Genomic DNA, 16,081 nt, shown 5'->3' on the forward strand with positions numbered 1-16,081 from the left:
TCCACCTGACTCCAGGTTTATTTGTGTAGTTGCGCCTTTCCGACGCATGACACAGAGAGCCCCAGCGCATCGCGAAACTCATTATTTTCACGAATGCAGACCACTTGATGTCTGCTCTGTTGTGGGTACGCTCGAAAAGGCCCTCTTGCAGGCGTGTTTCTTTTCGGCGATGTGAATATCTGACACCAGCAATTGGCATCGCTATGGACCACAGAAGATTGAACAAGCTGCGACGTACCAGCATATAACTCCCGAGTGCTTAGGTACCCAATCATTCATTCCAGCAGTTAATGTTACCCAACAAGGTAAAAGTTCCCTCTCGCTAAGTTGACAGAAAACCATGACTAAAAAGAGTCCTCAGATGCCAGCTAGAAACAACTCAGCTAGAAACAACTCGAGTCTTTATCAGGATTAGGTGTCGACCTTGGCTAGCGGTGAAATTTCTTGAAATGCCTCCAAATGGGTTTGCCGTGGAATCTTGTCACCTTTGAAGAACACCGGCAGATCATTAGCGAAACACATGAATAATTATCAAAAGGAAGTCGTAAAGCTACGGTACAAATGTCAATTCAGTCCTAAATTTTTTTTAATTAAATCAACTTAGTCCTAAATCTTTTAACAATTTACCAATGAAATTGACTGGAAAATTGCTGACATGAACGCCGGCCATCTTACGTGCCATTGTTGACGTTGATATAGATAATTTTTGTAATATTTTTATGAATTTTTCTTTTAATTTATCCATATCAGCGCCGGTATGTACGATAACCAATGTTCACGTCAGCGATTTTGTCCAGAAATTGATGAAAAATGATTACATTGATCAAATTGAAAAGTTCGTCACGGAGCACTACCCCCGCACAATTTAGGATCCTTTTGCTGATAATATAAAACGGGTGGAGATTAAGCCTTTGGACCAGCACGTTAGGGACACTGATAATAAGCGTGATCCAAACGATGGGGATGGATCCCCGAGAGAGAGCCTACTAAGGGCTTGTTTGGTTCAACTTTGAAAATGCTATTTGGGGGAATGCAAATACCTTTGGATGAAAGCCCATTGGGGAAATACAAATGGTATTTGGTAAAAATATTTTGTAAAGCTACTTTGGGCAAAATATAGTGTTTGGTGAATTTTTTTTGCAAATGGACTTTGAGAATTATCTTATTTATTAAAAAAAAAACTAACCTACCCATCGCCGGAGCCGGTCGCCGGCGAGATAGATCTGGCGCCGGCGGCCGTCGCCTGAGGTCGGGCGACCCCCGGCAAGCCAGATCTGCCGCCGCCGGCGCTCGCCTGAGGCTAGGTGACCCTCGGCGGGGGTCGCGCGACCTCAGGCGGCCGTCGCCTGGGCGGTCGCCCGATCCCAAGCGACCTCGCCGGCTGCATGGTGAAGAAGATGAACAGCTTTAAAAAAAAATAAAAGAGACGTGAACAGTAACATTCGTGAAATCTTTGAAAGCTCGAAATTTGGTCGGGCCAGAACCACTTGGGCTTCAACATTTGAAATGCTAGCATTGGCCAAATGCTAGCATGAAAGCTGAACCAAACACCCTAGCATTTTGAGAAGGGCTTTCGAGGCTCAAAACCCCTCTCCAAAGCTGAACCAAACACCCCCTAAGTGGTGGTATCTTTTCGGCCTCCCCGCCGATACAGCGAATGCGGTCTCCTGTGCCAGGAACAGGACACGCTGACTTTCAAACCCCGCCCACGTGTCCCCATCTCCGCCTCCCACACGGCCTCACAAAAAATATCCTCCATTTTCCCCCAATTTTTTTATTTTAATATTCATTCCGCCCCCCCGCCCCCACACTTCCCTTTTTTAAAAATTAATAAAATAATAATTCTCCCTCTAAAAGGAACCAGCAAAAAGAATGGGAATCCCACTTTCCTCACGCCCTTATCCCCCCTTGCGGTCTCTCCCCCACGCTCGACTTAAACCCTCTCCACATCTTCCTCCTCCTCCTCCTCCCCCTTCGACGCGCATTAAATTCCTTGCGACTCGACAAATATCTCTCCCCTCAAAATAGCGAGCGCAGAGAAAAATCGCAGTTCAAATCCCTAGATTTCTTCGGCCCCCCCGCTCTCTCTCTCTCTCTCTCTAGAACAATCCGCTCTGGTTGAGCTGGAGGGGTGGACCGGAGGAGGCGCCGGCGGTCGTGGGGCGAGATCAAGTTCTGGGGGATTCCGGTCGCTGCGTGTGTATGTGTGCCTGGGGGGCGTTGTGATTGATTGTGTGGATATGAAGATACAGTGCAACGTGTGCGAGGCCGCGGAGGCGAGCGTCCTGTGCTGCGCCGACGAGGCGGCCCTGTGCTGGGCCTGCGACGAGAAGGTGCACGCCGCCAACAAGCTCGCCAGCAAGCACCAGCGCGTCCCGCTCTCCACCTCCGCTTCTCAGATGCCCAAGTGCGATATCTGTCAGGTAACGTACGGCTGCGGGTCGGGTCCTCTTCTTCTCCGTGTGTGTTCTTTCGCCCCGATTCCCCGTGTTCGTTTCCTTCCGCGTGGCCCGCCCTCTCGAGCCTCGCGTTTGCTTTCCGGCGGTGCTGGGTTAGTTGGGGATGAATCGGTTTTGTGTCTTTTTTTTTTTGTTTTCCGTTTCGTCGGCGAATCGCCGGCGATGAGTGATTTCTTGTGTTCTTGCGTTAGTCTTTGTTGGCGTCTGCCTGGTCTGTGCACTTTGAGGATTTTAGAAGGGCAGGTGACAAAATATTAGAAGTTGTGTTGTCCTGTCTTTTCTTTTTCTTTTTTTTTCCGATGAAGAGCTCCCGAAAGATATTTCTTGCCTCTGGATCGATTGGTTATAGATTGTTTCGTATCTGACTGGTGGTAGGAGTAGACTGGAAATCCTTAATTCGCTAATTTGCTTAGAAATTTAAAAGAAAAAAAAATGAAATCTGTTAACTTGAAATTAATAACACATTTGAAAAGTTACCATCGTTTGTTAAAAGTATATTCTTTGTAAATAATGCGGCTTGTAATCTATTCTTAAACGATTGACACCCATCACCATTGATTGGGATAGTTGGTCAGATTTTCAAATTATGACTACCTATGTCGAGGTGACGGAGGCTGCCTGCGTAACAAATAGTATTTGTTACCCAGGCTGTGTACCATACGCAAATCCAGAAAACATTGCCATTCGCAGATCAAGAGATGTAGTTTCAGCTCAGCTGAAATGTTCGGTTGTATAAGCTTTTTGTCTACTCTCCTTATAAGGAAGAGCCTATCATGTGATTAGTGATCCAGCTGAAATGAGCAGAGGATTTCCATTTGTCTTATTTATTTGATGAATGATCAGTTCTCATCCATTGAGTAAGTCTCTGATTGCCAAATAGTATTTCATCTGACTGCCTTTGCTTGGATTTTAAAGAAAATGTAATCCTCTCTCTATATGTTGAAAGAAGAGAGGTTTTACGCAACCTGTGGGGAAAGTTGATGTAATTTCCATACATTTTGAAGATGGCATTGCCACCACTTCGGCTGGATTTACAATTTTCACTTCTCGGATGTCTTTCAAACGAAAAAGGGTGCATTTTCTTTGTCAAATATAATTGATGCAATGCGCATTCCCTTGACAGGAGACAGCTGGATTTTTCTTCTGTCTAGAGGATCGAGCATTACTCTGTAGGAAATGTGATATAGCCATACACACAGCGAATACATATGTGTCTGCTCACCAAAGGTTTCTTCTTACTGGAGTGAAAGTGGGTCTTGAATCTACCGAGCCTCATCCCTCCTCTTCATCGATAAATTCACAGCCTGGGGAAAAGATCTCTGAAAAATCAAAATCTTCTTCTTTGTCAAACGGAGGCACCCAATTGCCATCACACAATGAGTATAACAATATCCAACCTGTACACACTGATGGCGTTGGAAGCTTGATAACCACTAAGTTTCCATTTTCTGGGGGTTCTGCAGCTGCAAGCATGCCACAGTGGCATTTAGATGAACTTCTTGGATTCAGCGACTTTAATCAAAGTTTCAGCTACATGGGCAATGGCTCGTCTAAGGTATGTGTTAGGCCAATTGTTTTTCGTGTTTCCTGTCACTGTTCAGGTGATTTTGTCAATTCTCCACAATCAATGCCATTGTTTTGATGTGTTCCATCTGTTGTGGGTGGGTTGTGCTTCTGGTGGGATAGATGGCAGAACCTCAATTCTCGGTCCTCCATTGGGTGGGTCATTCACTTTCTTGTTTGATCCATGTTCTTACCTTCATGTGACACGAGCAAAAGATGCTGCTAGTCTTGCAAGAAGGTGGAATTTTTTGGCAGCTCATCATTTTCGTATGATGTCTCCTGCTACAGTTTGTGTCATTTTCAATTTTTCTATCATTTTTGAAATTTGGTTCATGTAAGACCGAGTCAAAATTGCAGGTCAAGGAGCTTTGGATTTGAATTGTTGTTGTGCACAATGTCTCCTGCTACAGTTTGTGTCGTTTTCAATTTATTAATCATTTTTGAAATTTGGTTCATGTCAGACCGAGTCAAAATTGCAGGTCAAGCCTCTTATTCCATCGGAAGTTCTACATGTGGGTCTGTAGGTGTTTGGAAAACTGCCTGTTGCTTTGAAATGTGATTGAGCAGTTTTCCTAGAAATAATCTGAATTGAGTGGTTGAGAGGTAAGAGATTGTTTTAGCGGTGGTCCAGCCAGGACCGACATCAATAGGGTCCAGTGTTCCATTCCTAAAATCTGACCCCATGTCTACCTTTTAATAGAAAAAAGGAAAAAAGGAAGGAAGAAAGAATCGGGTGCTCTTTGGTCTTGAGTATTGATGTACTCCAATTTTTTCACATCTGAGTCATGCAGGGGTAGAGTTATCTGTAACTAACAATACTATAGCAACTCTGTGTCAGTGTGCTCATAAATAATGGCTAACGCAGTCTGTAATTTTTTGTTGTTTTTCCGAGGTCTTCCAGGCTGACAGCGGCAAGCTCGGAGACTCTGATTGCTCCTCAATCATGAGAAGTTCCGAAGAAACAGGTGACGAATGCTTGGGCCAGGTTCCAGATACTTATTGGGCTGTGCCTCAGATGTCTTCACCTCCTACAGCTTCAGGTTTATACTGGCCAAAGAGTGCTCGGCGTCAACTCGATGCTGCTGCTTATGTTCCCGATATATCTTCCACACCAGAGAACGACTTCCTGTGTCAAAGAAATGATCGCAGCTTAAAACGTCGAAGACAATCTTAGACCATTGGTTTAGCACAATCTGGTCGTGTAAAGAGGGGGGGAGAGAGTGGGATTTCCTTTTGTGGTGTGCCTTCTTAACGTATTTCAGTGGTCTCGTTCTGTCTTATCGCTAACAGTTTAAAGCTTCCCAAGTTCTGTAGTAGGCCTGGCCTGTCTAAGTAGATATCTCAAGATGGGATGACGGATCGAGAAAGCCGAAGTGAAAATTCAGGCAAGAACTCGTTGATAGGCGTTAGTTCGAGTTTGCTGTATGGTAAATGATTCACAGGTTGTATGCTGGACAAAGTAAATTCAATTTCAATAATAGTATTTTCGTCATTCCGGGTACAGAGGACTGCCATGATAAGTGGATGATCCCCTTCGGTTAATACATAAAGTTACGGATGTATGGTGGCGGAATCCGTTGGATTGCAAAACAATGAGTTGGGCGACGGTAACAATATGACGGTGAAACTTTCACTCCTCCTACGTGAAGGCTCTTTTGCTGCTTTGGTTTGCCTGCCCACCTGTCTGTCCTCATGGATAAAGATATGACCGGTCTCGATTCTTTTAGCTAGACCAGTCGACGACACTTCCGCGACTACGAAAACACACGAAATCCGACGATCTACGAAAGCTCACGTCCGGACCATCGGACCAAAGATTCCGTTATGACTGTAGGTCCGATGCCCCAAAACAAAAAGATCTGTCCTGTCTTGTCCTGTTCTGTTTAGCCTTCCCACGCCCGCATATGTCCGGGTCGAACTCGACGGTATCCATCCGCGTCGCCAGTTCACTTCGCCGGCACTCAAAAAGACCAAAGATGTCTTCTTTGTCAACTCTCCTCCTCCTCAACTATAAACCCCCTCCGATTCCTCCCTCTCGCTTCTTCCTCCTCCCCTCGCCGACTCTCCAGAAACCGCCGCCGCCGCCGCTCCTCCTCCTCCTCCCGAATCATCTCCGCCGCAAGCCTCGGCTCTCCCGACCGGTGGCGGCGCTGCCGGACGCGATGTCGGCGCAGGGAGCTCTCTCGGAGGCCCTGGCCCTGATCCAGTCGGCCCCTCCCACGTGGAAGTCCGCCGTCTTCAGCAACCTCCTGATCTTCGTCGCCGGCTCTCCCATTCTCGTCGCCGGCCTCTCCGCGTACGGCATCGGGGCGGCTTTCCTCCTGGGGACTCTCACCTGGCGTGCCTTCGGTCCCTCCGGGTTTCTCCTCGTCGCCGCCTACTTCGTCATCGTAAGCTCGAAACCCTCGAGATCCTGAATTTGATTTCCGTTGCTTATAGCTTTCGCATTTTAGCGCTTCGCGGACCTTTATCTCCATTTAGTGAGGGACTTTGATTTGCAGCGTCCTGATCGTTGTTGAGTATGTTCCTGGTCGGTAATCGCTATTGGCATGTTCCGATTGGTAGTCATGTCTGCTTTTGATTGTGATTGGGTTTTCTCATTCTATCTGTGTACGGTCCTCCTCTGCTGCTCTCGCTTCTAAGCTGCCACTCATGGTCGGTGTAGTCGATTGCTGTGTTCTGAATTTGAGATTTGAGGTCTTTATCTGTTGTTAATTGAACTGGATCCGTTAGGGAACAGCAGCGACCAAGGTGAAAATGGCACAGAAGGAAGCTCAGGGGGTTGCCGAGAAGAGGAAAGGAAGAAGAGGGCCCGGAAGTGTCATTGGTTCCAGTGCGGCAGGTTGTGTCTGTGCTTTCCTCTCTATATTTGGCATAGGAGGCAAGGCGTTCTCGCATCTCTGGTTACTTGGGTTTATCGCTAGTTTCTGTACTAAGTTGAGCGATACAGTTTCGAGTGAGATCGGCAAGGCTTATGGAAAAACGACGTGAGTAATGTTTCTCACCTGCACTTGAGTTGAAGTTTGATACTTGATTCTTGTGTTTGTGATGATAACTCATCACTTTTGTATTAGCTCATGATATGTTCTTCAAAATCGATTCCATTTTCAACTCCCCTGTTTCTTCTGTGATTTCATGCTGCCCGTAATATTCTTCCTGTTTTTTACTAGTACTTCACACTCCTCATGTCATTTTGCCTTGAGATTGATGTAATGGCTGCAGAATACATCGAATTATTACTAAGAGGCTGAAGAATGATAGTGATACTAGTGATTACATGAATAGATCTATTGGTCTAGAGAGCACAACTACTTGCTTGGCAGTGTAGTTAGGTCATGTTGCATGAGATGTAGAATCATAGAAGTTCATGTGCACACATATTGAGAGGGAGGGAGGGATGGAAGGAGATAGATTCCCTAGGAATTGATCAGTTTTATCATAATGGAACCGTCAGTTATGTAATATGAGGAAACTTCTGTTATTTCTTTCTAGTAACCAGACAGCTAACTTTGGGCGAACTTGGTGGTTGTCGTTGTGAAAGTGGATATCATGCTTGAATGCTTTTGCTGTTTAGTTCCTGGATACTATTTGCTTTCACCATGCACCATATATGTACCTCATCATGTATTAATGGTTTTTCTTCATCAGTTATTTAGTGACCACCTTTAAGATTGTTCCTCGTGGAACGGAAGGCGCTGTAAGTCTCGAGGGAACAATTGCTGGGATTGTGGTATCAGTTCTTCTGGCCTTAGCCAGTTTTCTCCTGGGGCAGGTACTTTGGTCTTCTCAATCCGGGCATTATTATGAAACATTTTGCCTGGACTTATTTTCTGATTCCTTTACTTAATCATGTGTGCGTTATATAGGGCCTTTCTTATTTGCTCTACCGTGCTTGCTAATGCTGTGGACACTGACTAGGCTATGTTAGCTTCAAGTTTTAATGATCTGGCATTTAATCTCCTTGCATGTCCATACCCAAGTTTAAATTTGATTCGTGCTTCTGTTTGGATTCATCAAGTTAACGTGTGACCTTTCTTTGTCTGTCATTTATTTACTCTCTCTCTCTCTCTCTCTCTCTCTCTCTCTCTCTCTCTCTCTCTTGTTGGGTCGAGACAGATAAAAGCACCTGAAGCCGTCATATGTGTCGTAGCTTCACAGATTGCTAATCTTGGCGAGAGTATAATAGGGGCTGCCTTCCAAGAGAAGGAAGGATTCCGTTGGGTAAGGACTCATTTTGATTCCATCACATTTATTTCCTGTCTGAGTTCAAAACTTAAAAGTGCCTATTACTAGATGATCACTAATACACCGTGAGTGATGACAAATTACGGAGATCCATCTGTGTTGTCAATTGCCAGCTGCAGTTTCTCTCAGATATGGATAAAGCTGGTCTGCTTCATTGCATTACATCCTAATATTGCTCACAATTTCTCTGGCTCCCTCATGCAGCTCAACAACGATGCTGTCAATATCATTAATATCTCCATGGGCAGCATATTGGCCGTTCTGATGCAGCAAGTTATTGTTCCAAATTTGTGACGGCATAATTGTCAACAGTACGAGCTCTCAAACATCGATAAAATCAGGCCAATTTACACATGCGGAAGGGCAAACGAAGAGAGAGATAGAGAGATCCTTATGCTCAAAGCGGAGATACCAGATTTGGACGACGGTTACACTACTGTGGATGGGGGACATTTAGATCCCTTCAAATTCAGCAGCAGCATTCAATTACATTCGTCTTGCCGAGTGCTTAAGGCCAGACTGAGGACGGCATCTGGGGGAAGGACGGTCTCAATGTTAGGTCGATGTAATTACGGCATTCTTGTTTGCCAATGCGATTTATGCTGTGCAAGCATTGTACAGTTCTGCTACATGACGTTTCGGTATCCATATCGATGAGAAAGGGGATGCATATCTTGAAGCCATTTATCAGGAACCAAAACACCAAACAATATCTTTCACGATTAAGAGAATAGAGCGCGAATAGCCTGCTTTATCTAGAACTTCATGCCATCGTTTGGTCACATGCGGCTCTTTCATTTTCATTCAAAGTCAAATGCTCGAAATCTTTTAAACTATACAAACAACACACGTAATCATAACTTTTTACTAGTTTTCAAGAACTCCGAGACCTTTCGACCTTTTCATGTTTTGAGGGGAAAAAAATTTGAAAAAATTGAGAGAAGCACGTTTTGGTGTACATCAAAACGAAAAGTTAACTTTAATTTAATAGGAAAAAAATGGTGGGCAGGCGGTAAACTTGTTGTCCATCCACGAGACGTCAATGCTGCTAGCAGTTTAACCTTAATTTTATCGAATGTAACATGCAAACTACATTTTTGTTAGTGTAAAAAAAAGTTAAATAATTTGTGGAAAGAATGAAAGAGGCCATATAGGCCCAGCCCATGAACTCCGAGGACTCCTTATCCACTTATCAAAAATCGAACAGATAGACAGAAGAACAGGACGCGACCTTTGGCTCACTGCTCTTGAGCGAGCGAGAGAGAAATGGCGGTCCTCTGCGCATCATCGTCATCATCTTCTTCTTCTTCAGCATTCTTCGCGTCCGCCAAATGCAACCCCTCCCTCTCTCCTCTCTCTTCCAAGAGAAGCGTCGCCGGACCTTCGTTCGCCCTCACCAAGCCCGTCGCCGCCACGGTCGGCAGGCGCAGCCTCGCCGTCCGGTGCCAGAAGGACCTCTCCGTCGTCCCTCTCGACCAGCGGTGGATGTTCGAGGAGTCCGAGGTCGACGGACCTGTAAAACCTCTCTCTCTCTCTCTCTCTCGGCGTTCTTTGTGCCCTTAGTGTTAATTGTACGCCTGTCCCGTCCGTTTGGCTGCTGTTGTAAATGGATTGTAGGAATAAATTTTGTGGGCTTCTGATTCTTTGTGTGAGAGGGATTTTGGGCAATGGGAGTTTCCCCGTTTGGTTGCTCTTTAATGGGGAAGGTCAGCGATGTTGGAGGTTTTGCGATGTCATGCGTGTTGCGGTTTGTTTGTAGGACATTTGGAATAAGACGTGGTATCCTAAAGCTGGAGACCATGTGAACACGGAGAAGCCGTGGTACATAGTGGACGCCACGGATAAGATACTCGGTAGACTCGCGTCGACCATCGCTGTTCACATCCGTGGCAAGAATCTGGTGACGTACACTCCCAGTGTGGACATGGGGGCTTTTGTGATTGTGGTATGTACTTGAATACGGTTATGCATTGCAGTATATTGCATTCACTGATCGAAGTAGACTAGCCGATAATTTAAGTCCCAGTCATTTCTTATTGAGAAGTAAACGTTGCAAGGTACACACCATGGCCGAATTAGTACCTTCTTGTCTCGGTTCCGATATGTGTTCGCCTCTCCCGATTAGGCACATGTTTAATATGGTTGATCTACGATCAATCAGTCCTTACGACACTACACAATTTGGACCACAAAAGCAGTTGAAAACATTGGACTTTAGATAATATTGCCTTCTTGCTGATGCTAATTCAAATTCGTGTAGCCCTATTCTCTTTGGTTAGGTATACCCGAAATTCTCCCTATGAATATGCTAAAACAACTGCTTTTGCCAGTTTGATAATCAATTAGTTCTTATGTTGGAACTTTTCGAATTGAAGTTCACTCGATAAAGTTTCTGACCTGGTACTTTATCACTCTTTAGGGTAAGCTAGAAAAAATAAGGTTCATGCTGTTTCCTTTACCATGAGAGGAGAAGCAGCCAGTATGATGAGAATGTTTACTTCTCCGTGACAGTTGAAACTTGCTATGGATTCTGCTGCAAGGATTTCAGATCAGTTCCTGTCATTCAATATAACTGTGTGAGAAGCAAGAGAACTTGATGTGTCATTACCATTTACTCGTGCGTATCTCTAGGTAAATGCTGAAAAGGTTGCTGTATCTGGAAAGAAGAGGACCCAAAAGCTCTACAGGAGGCATTCAGGAAGACCCGGTGGTATGAAAGTCGAGACATTCGACCAACTGCAGCAGAGAATTCCTGAGAGGATTATTGAACACGCTGTTCGGGGCATGCTTCCCAAAGGAAGGGTAAGTTTTTAAGTCTTGATAATCAAATCCACACGCCTTCACCCCTCCTCCTTTTGCATTACATGGGCAGATTTAATGGTTGCTCTCCACCATAGCCACAAGCTTTCCCCCCCTTTGAGATGAGTATCTTCCATTCTATTATTTGCCTCAACTTTTCAGACTGGTATTTCTCTGTGGCATTCTCTGTGGGATCATGGGATGGGAGATGGAGGACATTAAGATATTTTATTTGCTGCCTAGAAATACCAGAAGTTTCGGTACCGACATATATACAGCTGTCAAAATGTAAGTAGAATTGAAGTGATCTAGATGCAAGAAATGAGAATGCTTAATACTATTTTACTCCAGCAATAGTGTGGCACCCTTAACGCTCTTTCAAAATGACCAAGTCTTACTTGGTGGCAATAGTAATTTCTTTTCAATTTTTATATTTTTTAAAATCAGGATACGGCTTAGCTTACATTCATTCAGTCGATTAATTTAAGCATCATCATGGCTCCTGGTATTCTCTTAAAATTCCACCCTTTAACTTAAGGATGTAGTAGCCATACATTCCCTTATAGTAGAATTTATAGTTGCCAGCATCTTTCTGTGAGGGATTGAACTATGCTTTGTGTGGCTGTTCAGTGGCATCATATGAAGGTATGAGAGCGGATATTGTATGGCTCACAGTATGTACCTCGTTAACTGTTAGCTGTTGCCCTGTACTTTATATTTGATATTTGAACTCTTCTAGGGACTCACCTTGCTTCTTTTAAGTTCTTCCGCAATGCCTAAGATCATTCCAAGTAATAGAGTTTTTTTTTTGGTTGAACAAGTAATAGAGTTTAGCAGCTTAGAATGAGGTCTTTTGCGTGCAGCTTGGCAGAGCATTGTTCAACCACCTTAAGGTTTACAAGGGCCCAGAACACCCCCACGAGGCGCAAAAGCCCATTGAGCTTCCCATCAGGGACAAGAGGATACAGAAGGAGAGATGAATGAGAATTGGTATTTTGCTGAAGAGAATTATAACAATTATGAATTGTACTCGTAAAGAATTGCTAGTCTTTAGTTTCTTTTTTGTGCAATGAAGTTTGAATTTTATTCACAGGGCTCTGCTTCCCTCCATTTCAGTCTTGTTGTCTTTTCCGCTTTGTGCGATAGATGCAGGCATGCCACACTGAAGTCTAGTCTGCCATTGTTTACACTGACTGCTGAAGTTGAGTTTACTCTGCTAATCCATCTACAGTTCTTTGGATTTGAAGAAATGAGGTGGAGGGTTCTGTAATTTAATGCAATTCATTGAATGTTTTGCATCAACAGAGAATTTTTTTAGATTGGTTATCTCGTGAAAGAATCGTTCATCTTTCAGTAATGCGAACCATGGAACCGAGATGCCTGTCCTAAGAGTGCTTATGTGGGTATTGGGTATGGAATGCACCATATTGCTCTGAGGGTTGCTTTAGTATGCAAATGTTAGTTGGCTTTAGTGAATGGTACTTTCTTTCTACAACATATCATATTTAAGGATGATGTTATCTCTTGAAAATAACTATTGATGAACTTTGAACCCACATTCATAAAGCTAGAAAAAGGATTGAGGTATAGCTGAGGCTGTAGTGGATCGACTATGTGAACTTTAGCTTGTAGCATTTGTAGATGGGCATGGAGTTCATATGTTAGTAGCGCACGGGACTTAAATGGGAGCACAAAGCACAACGAAAGTTCTGGTTTTGGTTTACATAACTGTATCAGAATTACATTAGGCTCTATAATTCGGCATCTCAAAATTTCTCTGTGGATGGCATTAGAGCTAGGTTCACTTGTTTTTCGCTCTAAAAAAAGATAAGTAGAATATCGCTACTTCAAGCCTTATGAAACATGAACTACTGCTTAATCCTGTTCTAGCTTTATTAACAACGAAGCCCTACATAAGATTAATAAGGTTCACATGTTTTTGGCTATCGAATAATTCGTTAAAAATAAATAGAATGAGAGGTCACCCTCAGAGCAGCAAAATCAAGAATAAAACAGGAGCTAATTCAACAAAAACAAATCCGACATGCGCTGGTAACACAGCATGCCCAGCTGATTTGTGTCCATGATGGGAAGGTGGAGCTGCCTCCGGTTGAGGACTGGATGCAGGAGCCACCGGCGCCGGAGGACTATAACTGGAAGGTGGAGCCCCCGCCACTGGTTGAGGACTTGGAGCCGGAGGCGCCTCTGGTGGACTGGAGCTGGAAGGTGGAGCCCCTGCCACGGGTTGAGGACTTGGAGCTGGAGGTGCCTGTGGTGGACTGGAGCCGGAAGGTGGAGCCCCTGCCACTGGTTGACGACTTGGAGCCGGAGACGCCTGTGGTGGACTGGAGCTGGAAGGTGGAGCCCCCGCCACCGGTTGAGGACTTGGAGCCGGAGGAGACTCTGGTTGTGGACTGGCAGCCGGCCCCGCCCCTGAAGTTCCGTTCGGGTTGCTGGAAAATAAAATAAAGGAAATTCAGCGTGAAGTTATGATTCTCTCCTTATGTAAGATTTCAGGAAAGAGAAGATTATGAGGGAATTACATCAGGATTAGGACCGTGTTGAGGAGCTCATTCCAAGTGTCCGGGACTCCGGCGAGACACCAGTGACTGCAGTCGTCGATTGACTTTCCTTGGCCAGTGAAAATGGAAGGATGGCCATCTTTCCGGAGCTGTGTGAGCAATGTCAAGTCGAGTAGTTTCGCCGGCTTCTGCATCAGACTAATCACTTTCTTAACAGTATCCTCTCCTGGAATACTAGGGCCCGGATAAACCGATCCCTTCACCGGTTCCATCTGTCCTTCGCAGGTCTGTGTGCTGGTTTCATTCCATTCACTGCCACTAAATTTCATTCGAAGGAGGGAGGTTCAGGAAAATTCATTAGCACAGATTATTACTGTTAAATGGACTCGTACTACGAAGGTGGTGTGAACTTATAGCACTGTGAGAAAAAAAAATTGCAGACTACTATTCAATCTCAGATCCGCTGAAGCTATTTGAGAAAGTGTGCCTAGATAACAATTCTCTTAAAATCATAAAGACCAATTGCGAAATCAAAGTTAAAACTGAGAAAGAATCAGTGAGAAACATGAACCTAGTATGAAATGCACAGAACTCAGAATTTGCCTGACCTGTGCATTGTAGTGTATCCTAGAAAGTCCTATGACTGGCAGAATACTTTTAAGATGGTATACTATAAAATGTAAAAGGCCGAAAGAGTAAGAAAAGGTGAGGCAGATCGTAGCTTACTCGAAATGAGCAGCAGAAACTCCCTGGAAGAAGACTTGAGTGTCCACCGGATCGATATTGGCATCGATCCATCTGGACCAAGTTGTGAGCGCTATCTCGTACGCTTCCATGCGGTCCATTTCTTTCACCGTCATGTTTCCTACTTGGAAGTAATCCCACCTGCATTACACATGACGAGATCATTTTTGTCGTTCCGTTTCATCATCTCATATAATTTTTTAAGGGAAATAAAAATATTGATTGACTGATGCGAATCGTCCCCTCACGTCTTCGATTGTCCTTGGTGCAACCACCAATGGTATGTGTTGAATATCAACATGTCATTGCCTAACCATTCGTTGCCGGTGGTGATACGGTCCAGCTTCAGTACTCGTCCGATTTTCTCTGTCACCACATCTACCAGGAATCCATTTTTCAACCACATCACTGAAACTCCGTATTCCTAGAGACAAGCACAAGGTTAAAAACTACTGAGAACTGAAAAGAATCGTCGCACAACCAAGTTGGTCGGAACTCAGCATTTTGTGATGTAGCAATCTGAACGAATTGATCATACCGGAATAGAAAAAGTCGAGAGCTTCCCTTGTTCTGTTAAGTCGTACTTAGACCCTGGAACGGCAGAGTGAAGCGCGCATGTCAGCGACTGCCACATGTTTTTGCTCAGGGAATCCCCGACAAACATTATCTTCTTGCCCCTTTCCCTCTCCAGAAAATCGCGGCCGATGAACCTGCCATCAACGAAGTGCTTTAGGTGACATATTTCTCTAGGATCTTCCGGGGCTTGAATGAGGCAATTGAATGTATGCATAACAGCAGCCAGTAGCATCATCCAACGCGCAAAATTCAAACGAGTCCTATGACTGACTTAAGTCTAATTGTAACCAGAATCTAATAGCTCTATGCCCTTGTCTCATCCTTAAGCAAAAACAAAAACAACAAAGCCAAAGTAAATATTGCATTCTGGACTGTGATAGACATCGATGACATACCGTGGAAGGTCGCATCCGCTCGGCTTCCATCTGTACTTAAGGTAATCCTTATCAGTCCTGCCATTTTTCAGGCAGTCAAATCCTTGGTCTATGAAGGGGCAGTTCGAAGCTTCATAGATGGGGTGTGAATCATCATGAACCCAACTCCCTTCGTACAGATTGCAGTTCCTTAGCTGGTCGTCGATGTGCAGTTCATCTGCGATCCCCTGGCAAGACAGAGACCCTATCCCAAACACAAAGAAAGCCACAAGGCAATGCCAGGAACCGAACCCAGAAGCCATTTTCGACAGAGTCTTTGGGAGAAAGTCTACGAGCACTGAATTTTCCAACGCAGAAGAAGGAATCGGATATGACTCACACCCTCAATAAATCACAAAGCAAGGCAAGAAATCTTCTCTTCCGCGTTTCTTATTCTGGAAGCACTGCCACTGCATGCCACAAAGAATTTCCTTTTCTTAACTAAACTTAGCGCGGGACGATCTTCTCTACACGGAAAGAAACGATCCTCCATATCAAATTATTCTGACAGGAAACGCAGAGAGAGAGAGAGAGAGAGAGAGAGAGAGAGAGAGAGAGAGAGAGAGAGAGAGAGAGAGAGAGAGAGATTTGTTTCCCACTTATTCGTTCGGCTTCTGGAAATCTAGCTGGATTAAATAAAGATACTGGCTTGAGATAGAGCATGGAAGGTAACAATCTTCCATTTATAGTGTTGCCATTATAAGAACTTCTCTTAACCATTACCACCGATCCTTATCTTTGATATACCAGCACATCAATG

General features: G+C 44.5%; 4 protein-coding genes across 4 annotated transcripts; 3 read left to right on the top strand and 1 right to left on the bottom strand.

Moving 5' to 3' along the window:
- Positions 1-2,156: 2,156 nt before the first annotated feature.
- On the top strand, positions 2,157-5,514 carry LOC115681208 (B-box zinc finger protein 22). Its single transcript, XM_030605074.2, has 3 exons — positions 2,157-2,423; positions 3,583-4,014; positions 4,924-5,514. The coding sequence occupies exons 1-3, from the start codon at positions 2,241-2,243 to the stop codon at positions 5,194-5,196; spliced, it is 888 nt and encodes a 295-aa protein (XP_030460934.1). The 5' UTR covers positions 2,157-2,240; the 3' UTR covers positions 5,197-5,514.
- A 410-nt stretch (positions 5,515-5,924) lies between these two features.
- LOC115681206 (protein VTE6, chloroplastic) lies at positions 5,925-8,950 on the top strand. The gene is made up of 5 exons (XM_030605072.2): positions 5,925-6,412; positions 6,756-7,009; positions 7,671-7,794; positions 8,139-8,243; positions 8,472-8,950. Exons 1-5 carry the CDS (start codon positions 5,927-5,929, stop codon positions 8,559-8,561), a joined length of 1,059 nt encoding a protein of 352 aa, XP_030460932.1. The 5' UTR covers positions 5,925-5,926; the 3' UTR covers positions 8,562-8,950.
- A 521-nt stretch (positions 8,951-9,471) lies between these two features.
- On the top strand, positions 9,472-12,181 carry LOC115681210 (50S ribosomal protein L13, chloroplastic). The gene is made up of 4 exons (XM_030605076.2): positions 9,472-9,782; positions 10,027-10,212; positions 10,899-11,069; positions 11,930-12,181. Exons 1-4 carry the CDS (start codon positions 9,534-9,536, stop codon positions 12,044-12,046), a joined length of 723 nt encoding a protein of 240 aa, XP_030460936.1. The 5' UTR covers positions 9,472-9,533; the 3' UTR covers positions 12,047-12,181.
- Positions 12,182-12,935: 754 nt separating this feature from the next.
- Positions 12,936-15,705, bottom strand: LOC115681204 (protein trichome birefringence-like 42). The gene is made up of 6 exons (XM_030605069.2): positions 15,304-15,705; positions 14,871-15,042; positions 14,581-14,756; positions 14,315-14,473; positions 13,610-13,906; positions 12,936-13,519 (listed from the first exon to the last, which is right to left on the bottom strand). The coding sequence occupies exons 1-6, from the start codon at positions 15,582-15,584 to the stop codon at positions 13,054-13,056; spliced, it is 1,551 nt and encodes a 516-aa protein (XP_030460929.1). The 5' UTR covers positions 15,585-15,705; the 3' UTR covers positions 12,936-13,053.
- Positions 15,706-16,081: the final 376 nt, after the last annotated feature.

This window comes from Syzygium oleosum, unplaced genomic scaffold, assembly GCF_021117445.2.
Source record: "Syzygium oleosum isolate NSW1041296 unplaced genomic scaffold, Sole_v2.1 Sole_v2.13, whole genome shotgun sequence".
NCBI classification, from domain to species: Eukaryota; Viridiplantae; Streptophyta; class Magnoliopsida; order Myrtales; family Myrtaceae; genus Syzygium; species Syzygium oleosum.

Bases quoted from the DNA above. Each gene is read 5' to 3' on its own strand.
- LOC115681206 (XM_030605072.2), top strand. From the start codon at position 5,927: ATGTCCGGGTCGAACTCGACGGTATCCATCCGCGTCGCCAGTTCACTT. The intron at 6,413-6,755 runs GTAAGCTCGAAA...TGGATCCGTTAG, and splicing joins TCGCCGCCTACTTCGTCATC to GGAACAGCAGCGACCAAGGT. The intron at 7,010-7,670 runs GTGAGTAATGTT...TTTCTTCATCAG, and splicing joins AAGGCTTATGGAAAAACGAC to TTATTTAGTGACCACCTTTA.
- LOC115681210 (XM_030605076.2), top strand. From the start codon at position 9,534: ATGGCGGTCCTCTGCGCATCATCGTCATCATCTTCTTCTTCTTCAGCA. The intron at 9,783-10,026 runs GTAAAACCTCTC...GTTTGTTTGTAG, and splicing joins AGTCCGAGGTCGACGGACCT to GACATTTGGAATAAGACGTG. The intron at 10,213-10,898 runs GTATGTACTTGA...GCGTATCTCTAG, and splicing joins TGGGGGCTTTTGTGATTGTG to GTAAATGCTGAAAAGGTTGC.
- LOC115681208 (XM_030605074.2), top strand. From the start codon at position 2,241: ATGAAGATACAGTGCAACGTGTGCGAGGCCGCGGAGGCGAGCGTCCTG. The intron at 2,424-3,582 runs GTAACGTACGGC...TTCCCTTGACAG, and splicing joins CCAAGTGCGATATCTGTCAG to GAGACAGCTGGATTTTTCTT. The intron at 4,015-4,923 runs GTATGTGTTAGG...GAGGTCTTCCAG, and splicing joins TGGGCAATGGCTCGTCTAAG to GCTGACAGCGGCAAGCTCGG.
- LOC115681204 (XM_030605069.2), bottom strand. From the start codon at position 15,584: ATGGCTTCTGGGTTCGGTTCCTGGCATTGCCTTGTGGCTTTCTTTGTG. The intron at 13,907-14,314 runs GTAAGCTACGAT...AATGAAATTTAG, and splicing joins GTTTCTGCTGCTCATTTCGA to TGGCAGTGAATGGAATGAAA. The intron at 13,520-13,609 runs GTAATTCCCTCA...TTTATTTTCCAG, and splicing joins AACACGGTCCTAATCCTGAT to CAACCCGAACGGAACTTCAG.